The sequence below is a fragment of the Bombus pyrosoma genome, linkage group LG16 (genome assembly GCF_014825855.1).
Source record: "Bombus pyrosoma isolate SC7728 linkage group LG16, ASM1482585v1, whole genome shotgun sequence".
Taxonomy (NCBI): domain Eukaryota; kingdom Metazoa; phylum Arthropoda; class Insecta; order Hymenoptera; family Apidae; genus Bombus; species Bombus pyrosoma.
The window spans coordinates 2,972,204-2,992,888 of record NC_057785.1 but is presented as its reverse complement, the minus strand read 5'-3'; the positions used below and the strand labels follow the sequence as shown (position 1 = coordinate 2,992,888).

The following is a 20,685-nucleotide window of genomic DNA, read 5'->3' as shown; positions in this document are numbered from 1 at the left end:
GATGATAGTCGTCAGGGGTTCGTTGCAATCTGCCAAACGCCGGAATATATATTTCCCAGCAGGCAGGTAAATCGCCTTTGTACAGAGGACCGTGTTCGACACGGGGCTCCTTTAACGAATAGGATCAAGAGCGGAGCTGTTCGAAATCACGTTACTCGCCGAGTATTCCTCCAACGTTATACTCTCGCTTTCTGTTTCAGATGTAACTCCGAAAGCCTGTAATAGCGCGATAGCTTCGAGCGTGTCGGCAGGTGCGGAGGATCTAGGCAACTCCCTGGCGATCACGGCGCTGTCGTCGATCCTGGTACTGTCGAGAGTCATTTAAAGACAATGCAAGGGGGACCGTTTATCGATCGACAGCCTTCTGAAAGCCAGCAATCCGGGGTTCAAACAGTTGCACAGGTATTAGGGCTTCGTTCACGGTCCAGGATCTCGTTAGTGGTTAACACCCTGCTAATCGTTTGGGTGGATCAATGGGTCCCGGCTTACCCATTGCCGTCGAACGACTACTTTTCTCCCTCCCATAGACAAAACACGAAAATATATATATATCGAGGAAGAGAGAGGAAGAAGAAGATAACAAGATTCCAATCAGAGATTTGCCAGAGTTTCGAGGGAACAGGGATTTCTGTCTAAACTTTGCATAAGCAAGATCCGGCTATTCGCGAAGCAGATTCGTTAAGGCTTCGTGGAAAAAACCTGAATCGCGGCGACTTAATGGCCAGGGTTGGAAGATTGATGAACCGAGAAAACGAGGACAGCCTAACGAGTTACGTCGCTCGAGTGTCTCCGACCGGGGACTGGGGCTGGATGTGGAAAAGGTTGAACTATCGATTCCTCTTGCGAAGACCGCGGCAAGTCCCGTGGAGGTCGGGTCAAAAAGACCCGAAGGATGGCTGCAGGCGTGAAAACTCTCGATGGACCAGTGGTTTAGAATTGGGCTAACTGTCGATCGTCCCGAAAATACTGGTGACCGCGGGGATTTGAATAAAAATGGCGGGCCATTCGCACGGACATGGAATTTGCATAAATAATAGCGGAACGCGGGCCGGATCGATACCGTGACAGGGTAGGACGTGTTGCAGGACTGGCGTAAACACCAGCCGCTATTAACCACCTGTTCGTGCAATCGATGGCTCGTGACACAAAAGTTTCATTAGTAAAACGCAACAAGTGCTCCGGTTTTACATAAGAACGGCCGCGCGGGGATCCTGCATCGCTTGGACCCGCTCCAATATCTTGGTGACAATTTCTGCTCGTCGAAGAACACAAGCTCGGATGGCCGGTCATCTTGGTCCTGGATTGTTATTGCCTTTTAAACCGTTCGAAAGAGCCGCGGAACGATTTACCAGGAGTTTTCAAGTGAAATTGCCTTCGGAAAGTTTGCCCGGCGAGAGAGGCGAGGCGAATTCAGACCTTTAAAGTATTTCTGCGAATAGACGGCAAACGGGTTGCGAAGTTGCGAGAACGAAGGGAATTCCTTGGTCAAAATACCGAAATTAAGAACACTCCGGCATTTCTTCAAAGACAGATCAACCAACGACCAAGTCCTCGTAAGATGGAAAAGAGCGGAGGAAGTGGATCTGTGACCGCGGCGGTTCCAACTAGACCAATTAGACCACCCCAATCGACTGCAGTGAGAAGAGTTTCTCCGTGGCAAAGCAGAATCGAGAAACAGCTCCGTTTGAAAATGTACCACTGATACCAACGCGATACTCGAGAAAGTAAATGGAAACCAATCCGGGGAAAGGTGAAATTCTTAATGAGACACTCGATCCGAGCGAGTGATCAAACAGAGCATGAATCAAGCGTAAGGAGGTCTCTAAATCGGGATTCTCGAAACCGGTCGACCGTTGAAAACCGGCTTTAAGGATTCAGCGAAGAGGGTTCTTGAAAATTCAACGGGTTAAGTGCAGACTGATGTCCTCGTGGTGGCTCGAGAACACCTTCAAATCGGGGAGTGCCATTTGCTCGTCGAAACGAAAGACAAGCAAGTGGTGGGTAGGAAAAGGGGAAGGGAAAGAGGAGAAGAAGAGGGAAAGATCGTGTCAGTTTCCCGAGGAATTTACGCTTCGCTTGTCCGCTCCGCAAAATTGGACAAACCAGCCTCTCTCTGGCAACCTTTCTAACCTCGGTATCGTTATAAATAAATTCCCTGTCTCGCCGGCGCGTACCATCGCTCGCCGGAAGTCGCCGTTCTTTCACACCGAACCCGCATCGCTTCGAATGCCTCGTGATCCGCTCGACCGAAACGATCCACCGTTTCTTCGACCTCCGACACCTGGTCGATCTAATCTTGGCCAGAAGTGTGGCAAAATGGGATTTTTGAAAATTGCACTCGGAGCCTGCTTGCTCTTGACGAAAATAATCGATTTTGGATAAGTAATCAAAGGAGATTAATCGATGTGGTTTCTGGAAAGTTATTAAACTATTGGTTCTTCGGAGAGAGGCAAACGTTAACGCCATCTGTCGTTGGTTGAATATTCTATGCGAAATCTGTTTGCTCTTAACGAGTAGAATTGATTTTCGATAAATTGGAGGCGGAAATTAATCGATGGTGATTCATAGAAAATTATTGAATCGTTGATTCTCTGCAGAAAGGCAAACATTAACGCCATCTGTATGTACTCGAAGTCTGCTTTTAACGAATACAATTAATCGTGGACAAGTTGAAAAAAGAGATTAGTCTATGTGATTTGTTGGAAGTTATTAAATTGTTCGTTCTTTGGAGAAAAGCAAACATTAACGCCATCTGTCGTTCGAAACTTTAAACAGTAACGTGTCTACTCTATACACGCTCTAATCTATGTCGCGTTGTTGGAAGCTCCCTCGATTCCACCTCAGCACTTTGACCACAATTGTGAAAGGATTGTAAAATGGAAAAACTAGTCGCCGGGACGTTCCCGGAAGAAGAAAAGTGAACGATTTCAACGACGAGCGTCTTTCGATCGACAATAAATCTTTGCTGAACAAAGAAGATTAACTCCACGGCCTAAGGGAGGATCTTTCATGCGAACAATCGTTTCTCATCGATCTATGCACCACCTTTTTCTAGCGATGTCGAAATTATTGTCACCCCAAGATCGTCGAGGACGTCTGACAACGCGACCTCAGTCTTTTAGCAAGGATAATCTTTAGCGAGAGTACCTGCATTTCGAAAAGAAGACAAAATTCCTTGGAAATCTCTGCTCGAAGCTCGGCGCCTCAAGTTTCAGAACTATCCTACACCCTCTCGAAATTATTCTTCATCTTGCGAAATACCGTTGGATTCCCATAAAAATGCTGGCAGTTTTACAGGTTCCGAGGATCCATAGAAGGGATAAAACTTTCGAAAGCAACGACCATGGGCAAGAACAAAAATGAACACGAAACATAAGACACCTTTGATCTGGACTTTCAAGATGGGCACAGCTAACATGACAATACCAGTCGATGAAGTAACCGTAGATAAATTAGATTGCTACAAAATATTCAAAAGAACAAAAAAAAAAAGAAAATATGTAGAGAGGGAAGTACTAAGTGATGCACGAGTATTAGCAATGAGGAAATAATCTGTCGTATCTATGTAGAGAGGGAGGAAACGGAAAAGGATCTTCTAATCCATAGGAAGAGAGGTAGTCCAGGTCAAACTCGAGCGACTCTCGAGAGCCGGAACGAATGTCAAGGGTGCACCGCTAAAATGGCAGCATTCATTAAAGAAACTGGGGGAGGGGAAGAAAAGCTTGAGGAATTTTAAATAAGAACAAGTAAACTAGAAAAAGTGGGAAAATAACGGGAAGCTTCTTTATTTCAGTCAATTCTCAACTACCGTACACTTTCTCTACCTTCGAACACAAACTTTGTATCGATCCTCCCCACGTGCAACCGGAAGAAACGCAACGAAGAAAGAACGCTCCCTCGAATCGAAACGCGAGCACATGGACAAATAATTTCGTTTCGTTTGCCCGGACCTTTCACGTCCGGTTTCCTGGAATTCAAAAGAAAGAAAGAAAAAAGCCGAAATAAAAACCAAAAAGGGCTTGTGCACCCCTGAAGCATGAAAGGACAAGGAGTAACTCAGAAACGATGAGGGGGAGAGGGGGAAGGGGGAAAGCGATTTTTCAACTTCTTCGCAGGGCTGCCAGATATTACTGAGAAAACGAAACCAAAAAGATAAGAAAGAGAGACACACACGAAAAGACACACGTATACAGAAAAACTAAAAAAGAAAAAAAATGGCACCTCGTGAATTAATCTCGTACACACGTTAAACAAGACAAGATAGAAACTTAAGAGATACATTAAGCAATGTAAATATACATATACATATAACGTATATATACATACATATCGATCTATACATATATATGTGAGTGTATAGGATCAATATATGTATATACATATAAATATACATGCAAGCTCTGTATATCTAATTACGTGTGCCGTCGAGCAAAGTAGATGTAAGGCAATTTTAAGGCACCCGTGTAATTTTTGCTCCGTGACGTAGGTGTCCACACAGCGACATTCTAGACACAGTGATCGATTAAAATAGATATACATATACATATATATACAACGTTTTAAGAGGCCATCCGATAATTTCCGAGTCGCAATGCAACAGCCGCGAGAGCGCGCCGCGATCGTTCGCGCGAGACGAGCCCAGACGAGTCTTGGTAATATTTTTTCTATGATTGAATTCCATCGTAGCGCAATCCCTGAGATAAAATAGTAATCGAACCATAAATCGTAATAACGAGAGAGGGGGATTCATAATCGACAGAGAAATGCAAACCTAGTCGTGATTGAAACTCATTACAGCACTATCCATGAAATAAAATGAAGAGCGCTTATAGAAAATACTGTAAATACCAAGAAACAAGTTCTTCAGAAGGAAAAGAACACTTATGTATCAATGTAGACCAAATTGATGAAAAAGAAAATCCTGTATGTGCCATCTATTAGTTGCAAAGAAAAATCAATATTCCATTCATTTATATTAAATAGATGGTACAGACAAAAGTCAAAATCCGATCGACTAATTTGTATTGATTCCTTAATTTTTTTTATAGTGGCGACATTGTAACACCATCTTCCAGCATTATTAATTACTATTTAGAAAGGAAACTACACTTCAATTCTATACTAAAATATTCTCTACTAATATATAAAACATTTTCCAAGAAAAAAAAGCAAATTTTTCAATTCTCTCACTTGCTGTGTTTTCTAGAAATACTGTTCAAATATTTTTCGAATCAAAAATTGTTGAGTTGGAGTTGGAAATTCTAAGCGTGAAACTTTAAAGGTAATAAAACAAGCTTCGAGAAAATATACTCCCGTTTTAAAAGATGACTGTTTAACGCTCCAGGGTCTGGAAGCTTCCGCTGTCGACGTGAAATCCTCTCAAAAAAAAAAAAAAAAAAAAAAGGGAATAAAGGTTCTCGAACGAGCTTAACAATTGGAGTGTTAGAGGACTCGTGCTCGTCTCGCGGCAAACGGCACGCTGAAACATGAATCTTCCATTTGGTACATATCACCTATATAAATATATCATATATAGCGAGAGTTGATTCTATCGTTAGAGATCTTTTCGTAGTTAGAGCATCGAGCGTTTAATCACCGTGTGACAGCGCGTGCACACACTAAAAAAAAAGACAAAAGAAGAAAAAAAAACAGAGAACAAAGCACGAGCAAAGAGAAGAAGAGAAGGTGTGTGTGTGTGTATGTGTGTGTGTATGTGTTTGTGTGTATGAAAATACGAATGACAGAAGGAGAGAAAGGATCTGGTATTTTGATTAAAAACGAGAGAGAAAGAAACAAAGAAGTAGTACGACCATATTTTCTACCAAATGATATTGTTGGCTCTTAGACTATCGTCTCAGGCTTTTCTCGATAGTGGGCCTCGATCAGTCACTATTAAAGCTACTGTGTCACTCGTCGATTAAATTGCAACTTCGCCTAACGAATTTTTATTTCTTCGAGGAAATAAAAATCTTCGCTCGACCCTTGCGACAAGCATCGTATATTGTAAACGAATTCCGAGCCTCATCCACACGAGGTAGGGTGATTGTTCGTTAAAACGATACCAAAGGATCAGAAAGACAACAGGGTACACCTATACGAAACAAAGCTCAAGCCTAAAACAGGCCTAAGAAACAATTTTTCCCGCGAGACCTTAACCGAACGCCTAACTTAGATCTAACCGATGCCTAAGCTGAAACCTAACCTAAGCCTAATTCTACGATTCTAGCTTGTAACTTTAACTGGTGCCTGTTTTAGATCTAACTGGTTTGGGACCTAATCCAGACCCGTGAATACCTAACCTCTGCCACTATGCTCTTTTATTCGAAGAACTCTTTGTCGCGAGTGATTCGTAGCCTTTTTGGTGACACCAATTCGACGCGCACCATCGTTCCCAAGTATCCAGACAGTTGGATCGATTTTTCATTGATCGATGACGGGGATTTTCTTCTTAGGAAATCGGAGAAGAATACATTTTTCTTACTCAAACGTTAAACGTGGTCGACAATTTTATCAAGCCGTGACATAGGAATGATAAAAGATATCTTCTCATATTTTATTTGACAAATTCGTCCCTGGAGAGATACTGTGCGTTGTTGGAAAGAAGTCTAACGTAAGAAATGCGGATAAGGAGCTGTTATTTCACATAAAAACAAAACAATACAGCAACACGTAACGATAACAGATAAGGATCAACCTAACCCTAACCCTAACTTAACCCTAACCTAACTTAATCCTAGCACTAACCCTAACCTTAACCTCTCTTGCGCCGCGTCACTAGTCTTCTTTTCAGCAAAACACTGTGCATATATGAAATTAAGTAAAAATTTGCGGAAGGCAATCGAGCGTCCGGATATTTCGCAGCGATGGCGTGTCTTCGTTAGAAATTTAGGCGAGTAAGCGGAAGGACCGTATACGCATCTGTGGCGTCCATGCGCACCCCTCTCATTAACGGCTAAGCACGTCCTCACATATCATTAGCTGATTACCCATGCGTCTTGTCGTGAAAACTTAATGTTAGGATTAGTGCCTCGACGTAAAACACGCTCGACCCATTTCACACACCCTGTCCACAAGAGGAGACCTCGCGTTCTCATTATTCGCGTCAAATTAACTAATCGACGTGTCCTCGCGGCTATTAGCCAATTAAGACGATTAACGATACGATCAACGATTAACATTTCAATCAAATTGAGTGTTGGATCGATGCTGCTATTTTTCGAACGTACGAAGGAATTTCGAACTTCTCGTCTAAAAAGGCTCAAAGTCTCTTTCTTCATTGGTATAACGAGAGAAAAATTCGACGATAAAAATTGAAAGTTAGAAGTTCAATCTTGATCTCTTCTCGGTGAAGAGCGAAACTTGCAATTGGAGGGTTCAATGGAAGCAAACTCGAGCCGCGCGTGTCCATGTTACCTTCGAGATCAAGCGAAGCAGGAAACGTTAGATAAAATGATAATCAAGCGTAGAACGCCGTTCGCGTGGAAGTCTGGGAACTGAAATGGGTCAATATTTGTCTTTAGATAGTTTGTTCCTGCGTGTGCAGCTCATAGTGTATAATTGATCGCGATCGATGCGTTCAGGATGTCACTGGCGGGCGCGGTGATGCCCCTGAAAGCACGCTGTTCCAGGAATCCTTGCTAACGTGGAACGGTGCATACGGAAACAAGCCTTTCTCCAATCAAATATCCGATATCCTTTCAGAGAAACAGTTCTTTTTCTTTTTTTCACTTCAGCCTTGTAGTACTTTACACGCGTTCCAACTTGTTCACAACTGTTTCGTTGTAACGTGATATCATTATAGTGAAAATTACTTATCGATACGGAAGACGAGATGTTTGACACTTTCGCTGTTACCGACGCATCAGTTGCTTATAATGGTTACCATTCGAGGCTGTTAGAATGTAAAGTATTCAACTCGGCGTAAAAAGATAAAATAAAACAAAATTTTCCAATATGGTAAAGCGCATAAATATTCAGCGAATTTCCCAAATTTACTTCTCGAGAACGAAGCTTCGGACGAAAAATTTTCATATTATATTTTTAACTCGATGTTTTTCAAATTCTGCTACTATCTTCGCTGGAAGATATGTGTAGAGGATGAAAGTGGCGAAAGTGTAAAACAAAGCTCCGTAACAGAGCGATTCGCGAAGAGACCAAGCTTCTGATCTGGCCTAATTATTTCGAAGAAACGCGAGTATATGACTGGACAGAGCTATTCCGTGTTTCGTATTTCCAACTGTTCGTCGAATAACGAGAACCAAGCGCAAGAACGAACACGAAGAGGACAGGAAAAAGAGTAAAAGAACGCCAACAAACCGCGAATGAAAAGGGGACTTTTTTCTTCCTCTTTTCAATTAAAGAAAATAGATCCAACAAGTTAACGAAGAACGTGTCTACTGAGTTGAGGACCAAGCAGTAAAATAATGTGAAAATTGCACAGACGAGATATTATTGGAAAATATGATATTCATAGTTCAAAGTAACTTATACAGGGTGCAATAGGAATATTTGAGCTGGTTCTGCGAAAGGTTTCAATAATCAAAATTAATTGGTGGGGAACCTTTTGACGTAAAAGAAACCTTTGGAAACTTTCTTTTTCCAGAAAAAAATTGCTGAGCTTCGATAGTACAAAACAATTTTACAATAACACATACTGCACAGCCGAGGACGTAAGAAAATTCCAATAATTTAACAGACACAATTCTGTGTGCGATTTCTTCGCGTCTGTTCAGATTAATATCCAGAGAAGAAACTAATGATAGAAACATTGTTAAACGAATTCTTCGAAACGCTCCTTTTATAACTACGATGTCGAGAAACATAACTCGATATTGAATAATCGCAATGATAAAAAACAGAATCGGGTACCTACGGTAAATTGATTGAGAAGAAAAGAAAAAAAGAAACATTGCGTTGATTTACCATGTTTGCCCCTTAATGGATTATCGAGAATCGAGAAAAAGTAGAAGAATGAAGGAATCGAACGCGGTTATATCGCTAATTAAATGACTCGATGGTGCGTGAACGTGAACGCTGTATTTCATTTCTGGGAGGTTGCCGGTGGTTTCGTTCAACGTCGATGCGTTTCGACCGTGTGTATCGATATTACGTGCGACCATCGTGCCGACGGACGCGTGAAAACCAATCCCGTGGAATTCATTCGGCGTTTTCTCTCGACCGAGTAATTAAGAATTTATCAATTTTCATTCGGAATATTCGGTGATGTTTCATTTTTCATTCGCCTGTCAGCGGAGAATGGGAGAACCGCGAAAATACAGAACGACTATTTGCACGGCTAGGCCTAATATTTGGTGGCGTTGAAATGACAATTGATCGGCACTTCAGTTGCATGCAATTTTTTCAAAACATTGTTCTATTTCGTAAAAATAAATTTCAAGATTTTCTATATCCTATATTCGTATCGTGATAGTTTAACGATAATGGATTAGTTGATTGCATTGAAAGTTTATGTCCTAACCTCTTAATGTATAAAAATCATTGGTTTTGGATTCTATTTCTCGTACAATTTCAGAATTAAAGAGATGAAATATATCTAAGTTGGAACTTAATCTAATTTTGAGAACTAATTTTGAGTCACGATAAATCACGTAAAACACTTCATTTACGTGAACGCAGCTTTCTACCAATTAAGAGTCTAACCTTCGCCCAACTAAACCTAACCTAACCTAACTAATCAATGCTAATTCGTTCTAAATTCAAATTCATTTCGCCCGAGTCTTTTTGCCACAATCTTTTCTGAGCTTTCTGTCTGGTCCAAATGAAATTCGAAGCAGAATCAAAATTATCAATTATTCAAACGCAGATCCATCTTACGAGAAGCAAATTATTATTTAATTCGCAGACTAGGTCGAACTTAACCTAACCTAACTCCTGTATCAACTCTTAATCTGACTGCATCTAACTCGCGCTTAACAGCTATCGATCAGAAAAGTAGCGGGAAGCAAAGGAAAGGCGCGGTGCTCTGAAACGGAAGAAAAGAAAAGGAAAAAAATGTGAGAGAAACAGGTGGTGGTGACGGTGATGCGGGGGTGGAGCCAAAGGTGCAGCTGTAGAGCGACTAAAACGTACGACATAGTACTTTTCTCCTGCCTGTATTACCAGAATACGAGAGAAAAAGAAGAGAAAAAGGAAAACGGGGAAAGCAACGAGCCGTTCGCATGAAAAAAGACAACGACAAAGCGAAAACGAGGAAGATGAGAGTGGTACTTAACCGAGAGAGATGCCGAGGCTAGCGTAGGGCTGTACCACTGGGAAAGTAGTAGCGGCACGGCGAATCCGCTTAAACTGGGAGGAAAAAGCGAAAGAGAGACGAGGTTTTCTATAAAACCGGTGAGAGCCAGGGAAGGATGCGTAAAACGCTGACTGAATACGAAAAGATGAAAAAATTGCAGGAAAATAGGAAAAGCAACGGAACCAGATGTACCTGCGTCTATTTCCATTGATCGTTTCCGGAGATCGGACAGAAGTTTCCCTTTCCATCTCCGATCGCGTTTCTCGTGTTTCTTGGGTCTCTTTCAGTCGTGGAATGTTAAGACGAAAAGTCAGTTAAACTATGCGAAGATCGATGATCAGACCGCGCATGTTTTTACAGTTTAAATTCCTACGAGTATAACTTCGTTTCGGTATAAATAAGTAGAATTTATGCAGAGATTTGTTCAATCACTTAACGTTATAATATAAAAGTTATTATAATTTAAAGAACACATTATTTCATTAATTCTTATTTTCCAATGACACGTCTTTTCTTCTGGCTTGTAACGTTTCGTTTCTACAGTATTACGTTTTTGTGACGATTCGAAAGTATCATTAAACGATACTAGATGATGGGGAATTTATTGTAATCGAAAATAATTAACTAGTACGTAAATGCAGCGGTGTACAGAGACCTTTTTACATACAGTGGCCACCGTATATTTTCTATGCATTTTTACATCTGCCAATTCTTCGTGAATTCATAGAAATCCGCAGTCTAGCAATATTTTAAAAAATTCGCGCTTTGGAAACACCAACGTAGTTGGTTGGAAACGCCTGTCCGTAAGTCACAGGACGCTTAAAGCAAATTGAAGTAGTCGGCTACAAAATATTGGACGATGATCTCAATATTAAAAAGAAGAATTTAATATTCCGAGTCGACAGGAAAATTCAAATTACGTCGGATTCTAACATTGGTTAAGTGTTTCATTGTTGATAAATTGACAAAAAGTTCGTTTAAAATTACCAAGAATCCCCGCACTCTTACTGACGATAGGTAAAGTGAATAAGATTGAAGAAGAAAGTTGATAGCAGCTAAAGAGACTGATGGAGCGCATAAAGGAGAAATTTGGACCGCGAGCGAAAGGAAAAGTTGTGATTGAAGGTGGTAGAAGTGTTTCGTCGGAATGTTTCGCGGACGCAAGTTAAAAATAGAAGCTGACGTATCCGCGTCCGTGGCAAGTCGAGAGCCGCCTAAATTATTCCGCCCGCAGAAGAGGAAATTTCTCGCTCTTTTGCTCCCTTCTTTTTTCATCCCCGTCAGCGCGCACCTTGGCGAAAAAGGAGAGAAGGGAAAAAAAGAAACGCGGAGAAAGGCGCAGTAAGCCGCGAGGCTCGGTATACTTTGAAGCGAAGATGGAAACGGTGAAAAGAACAGATGAATACGAGTGCATACTGGCACACACGTGGCTTACCCCCAAGCACGCTTCAAAGCCACCCCTTTGATCGTTTCCGCGGGGCAAACTCGACCTAAGTGGGCCAACACCCGGATTCCGATCCAACAAACAACGATCCCCGCTTTATTTTCCATGGAATACCTGCCACTCTTATGAAAAATACGACAAATTGTTCGATAATAAACGTGCAGAACGCGACACGTGTAGCGCCGGATACTCGCGTGAGATACGCGTCTCGATTTGACGTGTACTGCCGTGTAAATCGAAAAGGAAGTATCTGCGACTTTCGCTTAGGTGAAGTTATTGCTGCCAGATAGAACAGAAATAATTTATTTATATGCATATGAAATAAGGAAAGCGAAGATACACGTAACAATGTTTTATATTTTGGACGTATGTGAAATCGATGATTGCTTGTTAAATGGTAAAAGTGATTTTCCTGGAAACCAGCCTTTGACCAGATACGTCTGTTTGAATTAACACGGCAGTATAATAGTTTAATCGTAACTGTATCCAGCATGGTGAGTCGTTCGCGTAGATTCATTTATCGATCATGCTGAAGGAAATTAGATTCTCTTGCATCCGATAGCTTCGGACACGTGCAATGCGAATAATGCAGGGGATGGTAAGGAAATAATGCAAGGGATGGGAAGAAGCGTTAATCTCTTCGCTGAATCAAAGGAAGACAAGACCAGCGCACCAACACATTTTAGAGACTTTCATGCCAATCGTTGTGTATTTATTAATAATTCCAACGCCTTTAATAGTCCCTTTAAACAGAGAACCATCATATTTTTATCAAAGAATTTAAGCAAATGTTTCGTTGAGATATATCTTCGTAGCGTTCTTGAAATTTTCTTAAAATTTTCTTTCATCGTCCTTCACCTGTTTTCGAATGTCTTCTATGGTTCCCATGTTCCACTGCATTTCGAGGTGTAAGCAAACGAGAAAATAAAATAAAATAATATAAAATAAAATAATAAAATAAAATAAAATGTGCTCAACGAAGATAACCTCTCTTCTCCATATATATGCTTTAGTCGCGTGTCAGGATAGAAAGAGGAGAACAGCATAGTTTTCCAGAGTGATGAGGGAAAAAGGAAGGAAACTTCACTTTGTCTTAGTACGCTAATTAACGACTATCATAGTGGACAGAATCGTGCATGTCTGTATATAATATATATAAATGATATAACACCATATGCAGACATATTCTATATATATATATATAACTGATTTTTATATATTATATATATTATATAAAAAGATATATGTTATATATAATATAAATATATTACATATATATATATATATGTGTGTGTGTGTATGTACGTAACAATGCACTTGCACGGTGTGCTCGCGCTTTCGCTTTTCGTCGACGAGAATTCGAGGTAAAGAAAAAGGGGAGCACAGGCTGAAACAGCGAAAGTCAGAAAATTAAGGAGCAAGAAAAAAAGACAAAAAATCCCCCAAAAAAAGAAAAGGTATAGAAGAGGAAGGGATATTAACGGAGCAAAAAAAAAAAAAAAGAAAGGAAGACGAAAGAGGGAAGAAGAGTATATAAAGAGCAAGGGTGAGAATGAAACCGTGTGTATGCGTGCGTGAAAGAATGTATTACGAGAATAAAACATGCGAGAGAGAAAGGGAGAACAAATTCTGTGAAATTGTGTGTCGCGTTAAACGTTGTTAGGTTACGAAGAACAAAAATAAATAAAAGATAAAGATATTATAAATGTTACACACCGTTGTACGTAATGATTAAATCGAAACCAAACCAAAAAGAAAAAGAAAAAAAAAAGAAAAAAAAATGAAAGAGGAAGAGAGCAGAGAAATGATGCTATGTATAAGAGAAATTAATGTAGTTACAATGAAATAAACGATACGACGATTACTACAAGTTCGACGACTTCCTCCACCTTTCACTTCCGGTCCTCCACTTCCTCCCTAACGGATAACCAAATGATTACACAGGCTTCAACGACAACACGCGGATACTAGGTGATTCTTTATGAAGAAATAAGAAGAAAATATAGCACAAAATCTTTTCATATGACGCTTCGTCTTCGGGAAAATCGAGTTTGGAAATTTGTCAAATATACGAGGTGCTATTGGTCGCTCGGAAAGTTCGTTCCGATTTACATTTCGATTCGATATACATTTATTGAATTATATATATAGGTGTCATTTTGATCCACAACCTTTCTCCATCTTTCACGCGACTTGAATGTTCCATCCTTCCAGAACCTCTCAGATTTTCCGCCGAAAAGCTTTCCAATATGCCTCCTTATGTCGACCAAATTCCTTAAAAGTCGGAACGAACTTTCCGAACAACTCATAAAAGATTTTAATAGAAATCGGTTTGAGTTTATAAAAGCTTTATCAACAGTCTAAATTTGAACGCCCGTTGCGATTCAATTTGTATCTCCTTTGAAATGTCGGGACGCCGTCCCTTGAGCTTCCATTTCATTTTGAGAAATAGGAACAAGGGACTGACTGAATCTAAAAACTAATTGTTCGTAGGTTTAACAGATTTAGCCCCTTACGACCTGTTCTTATTTCCAAAATCGGAATTTAAGCTCCGCGTTTTAATTTGTCTGGTAAGCGCTCCTCTCTGAAGAACAGACTGTAAACGTAGATGGGCAAAATGATTCTCGAAAATTATTTGAGGCACGTGAGAGTCAATCTGATCGCTATACCAACGCAGAAAAGAATTATTTTAAAGGAGACGGTAACCAAGTTTAGATTTGCACATTGATAATATTTATAAAATATTCGTTGAATAGTTAATAAGTATTTATAAAACCAGTCCGGTTTCTTTTTAATAGCACCTGGTACTTTCTCATTTATATGTCCATTTTAATACGAGAGATTGCGATCGAGATCGATTGCGGAATTGACGAAGTTGGAATGGAATCACGTCCGTATTTCACTTGAAATTTCAATTGTTATCAGAAACCTGATTAATGAATGCCGATTAACCTGGCGCAAACGAAAATTCGAATTAACGAGGCCTTAATTAAACGCCAGCCAAGGAAGACCTGATTATTAAGAGGCTAATTAACAATCCTTGATTAACGCCTGTCCAATTAGAAGAAGGGGGGCCCTAATTAACGAACTTCTGACGAGCTGGAATTAGGACGCTGATTTAAGGAGCCTGCGAGGACAAGGAAGGTTTATTAAAAACATCGTACAAAAACGACGCTAAATTCACGATAGAAAATTTGTAAAATGTTGGAAATACAGTGGCGTGAAAAAGTTTCCGGCCAGGTAAATTTTCATAAAGAATTTTATGGGATATTATACATCTGATACAGGCTCATGAGACATTTTTCCATTTAAAAGTTGTATAACTTTATTTTTCTTCTTAAATCTTCTTCGGTATCTTTTTAAATCTTTCTAAATTTTTGTTCCAGATTTGCAAAGTTTGGTTTCTTGGAAATTTATAATGGGGAAAATCCACAATGGAGCAGCGAGTGAAAATTCTGAAAAAAATAAGGTCCGATTACTCTCTGCGACGTAATAACAAACAGCAATTTTCACAGATTGTACAGTTCTCGTTGCTGAACAATTTTTTGAGTTTTCGGTGGCCCAAAACTTGGTATCCTCCTCATTAATATATTTATCTAGGTGGAAAAGCGTGACATTTTTCGTTGGAACAGCGTTAGAAAAATGGAACATTGATTTCGAAAAGAAAATTCAGTTATTTTTACTCGTTGCTTTGTTATAAATATTCCTGTTACAAATTTCCAAAGAAACAGACTTCACAAATCTGAAACAAAAATTTACAGGTATACGATAAAAAAAAGGTTATAAGATTTTAAACTGAGCAAGTGACTTATGGGCCACTCTGTATAGCTAGACAATAATGTTCGCGTATTGTGCATGTGCATGTGTAGTATATGTATTCTTTTACTTATCATGCTCTTATACCCAATATTACTTAAAATTATATTAGATGTCGCTCTTCGAATATAAAGCGAAAAATTTATCCGGAAATTTTTGCACGCCACTGTAGGTTGAAGGAAAATAGAAAAAGAAGAGATAGGAAAGTTGGTAACCTATACGCGTCGATTTTTATTCAGATCGTTTCGAGACGCTGGATGACAAGTCGTAGAACTTTTATTTTTCGATAAAAGAGTCAGCCAATCCTCGCTTCTACCCTGGAAATCGATTTTATATCCGATATGAAGTCGATAGACATGCCATTCTTCGTTAACGATAGAAAAAGAGAATAATACATTTTTATGCTTGGAATTTAAAATCGCACGAGAAAAATTAATTGAAATTGGTTAATACCGTACAATTTCGATTTTTTCTTATACTACAGTATATCGAACGTGGCTATTTGAAGGGTACAATATCATTTTAAAAATCGTCGTACGCAATTTTACGTACCTTCAATTCCATATATTATAACTAAACCCGAAGCTAACCTAAAACTAACTATATAACTTCTTCATTTTTATTTGAAAATTCATTTAGTGTGTGAGCAAGTGGCAGTGTAGATATTTAAAAAGATAAAATATCACGGGAGAAGATATTACAAACAATTCTGAGTGCTTCTAATCTTACGTTGAAACTGAACCTAAACCTAAACCTAACCTAAAACTCGTGTTATATTTTGTCATTTCTATCTGGAAATTCGTTTAATGGTCCAGCAAGTGTCTGTATCGATATTTAGAAATTCAATTTAGAATATCATTAAAGAAAGTGTTGTAAATATGTTTTACTTTATATTAGAACTAAACCTAACCTAAGACTCGTGTTGAATTTTGTCGTTTTTTATTAGAGAATTTATTCAATACGGAAGCAAGCATCAGCAGCGGCGATAAATCTTTATAAAGAATAAAGAGCGTGAACACACTACAAGTTTTTTCTCTTTATCCGACAGCGAGTCAAATGGCCAGTAAGTTCCATTCTTTTCCTTATTCTCTATTTATTATTTTTCGTTATTCGATTTCATTGTTAATAAATCTTACGTTAAACATATTTTTTAGCCGTTTGCTGTTTACTTTCTACCACTCAATCTGCAGAATTGTTTGCAACAATTTTCTCATAATATTCTACCTCTTTAAATATCCCCTTTTATATATACCGAAGTTTGAACAAAACCGGATATCGGCCAAATTCTAAAGTATTGGCTGAAACTGTTTAAAAATGGAAGAGAAAATGCTGGATGCAAGGTTGTAATTAAAAAAGAAAAATCAATTTGACACTTAGTCAGAGAGGAAGGTTGAGGATTCCTCTGGATCAGCTTCCTCTTTGACCGTTTCCATCGAGCAACACGACTTCTTGATTGAAACAAGGACAAGTGGTCCGCTAAACCCGTTATAACACGGCAAACCACATTTAACTATCGGATATTTTTAGAACCTGATCGATAACCCGATTGCGTTACTGCCAACCAGTTGATGATTCTTCCTCTTCCATGTTCGTTTCGTCGAAAAGTTAGTGGAAACTTGGGATCGCTCGAGAAATCGCACAAAAATTCCGATTGGCCTTTGCTAGGTCCGCCAAGTTGCGTCATACGCAAACTCGTGGTAAAGCGATTAACTTAGCGAATAAAGTTTCGTGAATCATGAACGACAGAACCTGATCTTTCAACCTGTTAACTCGTCATTCGAATAAAAGTTTCTTTGTTTAGAGATTCCCTGTAATTTTACATGCAGGACGTCTCAGCCGACTTGAGACATTTTGCATTATCGATGATGGGAACAAATATGAGAAACCTTTATTTGATTTTGAGGGGCAGATACGACGGCAAGCCTGACATTTTTCTGCGGCTCATATTTCGCTAGATTTTAAGGTCACTGGTGTATTTTTAAATGGGGCTTGAATAAAATTCCAAAATCTTGCATCGTTCCAAAATTCTACTGCCTTGAATGCTCGAATCTTCCTTCAAACATTCACCGTTTATATTTTGTCCCTAGTGCCGTAACAGATCGAAACATACCACAGCCAAACCTTTTAATTTTTCCAAAATATTACAACACTTGTTATCCAAGTTACTCGTTCAGAATCCTTCAGTCCGTGAGATTTATTTTATCCTGATCGCTCTAAGAAATTTATTATTAAGACGTAAGTAACCAATGAGTCTGAACTCTCTTCCTTCTAAATTCTTCGGTATTCTTCGTCGACTGCCGAAAATTTCAACGCATGAAACTGACGTGGAGTCCCGAGAGAAAGGTTGCAGCGCTCGAAAATGCAACTGGAAGGAAATGAAATTCTACGCCACTGTTATATTTTTTCTTCGCTGTTCCGAGAAGCCGGAGGACAGAGTAGCGAGAAGCGATAGAGGCGTTCGCGGGAGATAAATCGAAGTAGACAAGGCGAAACTCAGGGCACGTACCACGAGAGAAAATTTTCTCGGTGGCGCGCAAAGTGGCGGAGGAATTTGCATTCCAAAGTGCACGGGCCTGATGCGCCGTGCATTCGCTAGCAGCGTCGCTTTTCGCACGTTCGAGGCGAAATAAATCATTTCGTGCTAACTTTCGGTTTAACAAACCGCTCGCTCTACCTCACGTTCAACATTTAAAATATCCGCAATAGCTCGCAAAACTGTTGCCACAGTTAGTTGGCAGGGAAATCTTTCTACGAACATATTCTGTCCGTTGTACGAAACATTTAAAATTTCCTTGCCACTGTCGTGGAAGATGACCATCTTGATTATGTAATGATCAAATTTGAAACGAATCCAGAAACGTGTATACTGTGGCTCGCGGAAATATTCCGACGCTGTTGGCAACTCCTTACGCGTATACTATACGAGACATTTTGAAATTTCACTGGCATCAAAGCTTATCGTGATTATAATAGTAAAATATGAAGCCAGTCGAAAAACGTATACACGGTGGCCGGCGAAAGTATTCGTACACTTTCAGGAACTCGTTCAGCGTGCATTGTACGAAACATTTTAAAACTTCATCGACGCTGCAACGAGAGACTATCGTGATTGTGGTAGTAAAATTTGAAAGCTGTGTAAAAATGTATATACTGTGGCTGAGGGAAATATTCGAACACCGTTAGGAACTCTTTATGCGTATATTGTACAAAGCATTCTGAAACTTCATTAGTACTGTAACGAGGCAAGACTATGACCGATATCGGACAAATTTTTAACGAATTTGAAAACGTGCATAGAAGTTGGGAAATATAAAAAAAAAAATATTGGAACGATTAATTATTCGCTATATTAATAAAGCGGTTGTTAATAATAATTTAGTGAGACCATCCGTTTTAGACCATGCTAATTGCATGCTTCAAAATTTGAACGTTTCGTAATTTCTACTAATTTTTCTATTTCTAATTGTACGTTTGAAATAAATGTCTTGTATATTCCGTACACATCTTCGAATTGCTTTCAAACTTTACTGTTACAATCGCGATACTCGTGTCTGGCTACAGTGCTAACGAGATTTCAAAATGTTTCGTATAATATATACAACCGTGTATAAGTATTTGGTCGCCTGATCCAATCCATTCGAAACATCGATATCTCTATTTTATTTTCAACATTATGACAGGAAATTATTTCACTGCTATTAATTCTCAGCATTTCGGGCTACGAGTGTCCCGTCGAATCGAAACTGAAACGAGCAACGTACTTTCATCGATCAAGAACCATATTTATACTTAGCAGATATCGTAGATTTTGTGAAATGCGTAGAAACTCTTAGAACGTTGATTGATACTACATTAGCTTCCTGCCATTTATCTTAACGATTTGCCCATAAAGATTCGGCAAAATTCTCTCCTCGCGTTTAACATTGCCTCTACGCAGAGTGAGATTTTTCAAGCGAAGAAAAATACGTCTGAAACTCTTCCAGGGAATACGAAATTTTTCGAGAAAAAATTCGCTCGTGTCTTTTTATTGGTGGAAGAAAGGAAGACACGGCTGTGAACTGGTTTTCGGAAGAAATTGTCTCAGAGTATTATAAATCGTAGATTCGTTTCGGAATTAAGTAAAAAATAATGGAGACCAAAGTCTGGACATGCAAATGACTGGAATACCTAATCGTTTCGGAGAAACAGCTTCGCGAGGAATAATTCATTCGAGATTCTGGAGCCTGGCAGTCTGCTGGCTCTCCAACGTTGATCGCTAGAACCGGTCGATACACCTATTCGAAACTTTATTCCATTTAAAAGAAAAAAGAAAGAGAGAAGGGGAAAAGATAGACGTTCCGTGGTCCACGCGTACACATTCTGGAACATCGATAAATAATCAACGCTTAAAAGCATCGCAAACATTATCGAATAATTACTTAAGCATTCCAGCAGCTGATCAAAAGTCGACCATTAAAGCTTCATACAGAAAATTATTATTCATGAGACATTTAGAAAGTTACATACAGATCTGTGAGAAGATAGTTGTCAGCAGGCTATGTTTGATTGAACAGAATCGATCCGATGAGTCGATAAACAGTAGAAGTGCCAGATTAGACACTTTCGAGAAATGTTAAAATCGAAATGTAAATGCGTAAAACTACACGCCAATGCGAAGAACAGCACGAAAAATTATTCTAGAAATACATGTACGATATATGATAGTCGTTTGAGTTTAACGAGAGGAAAAACAAAATGTGAACAAGTTAACGAAGTACATTAAGAACATCAAGCGAACAATTGACGTTCTATCGAGAAATTTGTTGAGGGAAGGCTGCTGTTCACAGACAGGACGACGACTAATTCTCTTAACAGCATGCTGAGTTTGCTTTAAGTAGTATCTTTCACCACTGTATTATTTTCTTTAATTTCCTGACTGCAACATGTATCGAACGCCAGAACAGCACAGGTCTAATGGTTTTATTTGAATTGTAAGAGACTTACGAATAACGTTGAACCACAGGTAGACAGACATGAACGTCCGTCTGAGTTGGCATGACCGTATTTGCATTGGGAGAGCACTGTAAAATTAACAGCGTTGACGATAAAAGGGAAAACTAACGCTATTCATTGAGATGTCTGAAAACGTGGCTTTCGTATACGCGCTGTTCTTCAACTCACCGATTCAATTAGA

The 20,685-nt window shown here is 39.3% G+C and overlaps 1 protein-coding gene across 1 annotated transcript in view; it reads left to right on the top strand.

The window, feature by feature from the left end:
- LOC122576319 (acetylcholinesterase-like) overlaps window positions 1–13,566 on the top strand; it is a 155,697-nt gene extending 142,131 nt beyond the window's left edge. The window contains exon 6 of the mRNA XM_043746463.1: window positions 201–13,566. Within this exon, the coding sequence (XP_043602398.1) occupies window positions 201–325 (125 nt within the window). The 3' untranslated portion in view covers window positions 326–13,566. The remainder of the gene's footprint in view (window positions 1–200) is intronic.
- Window positions 13,567–20,685: the final 7,119 nt, after the last annotated feature.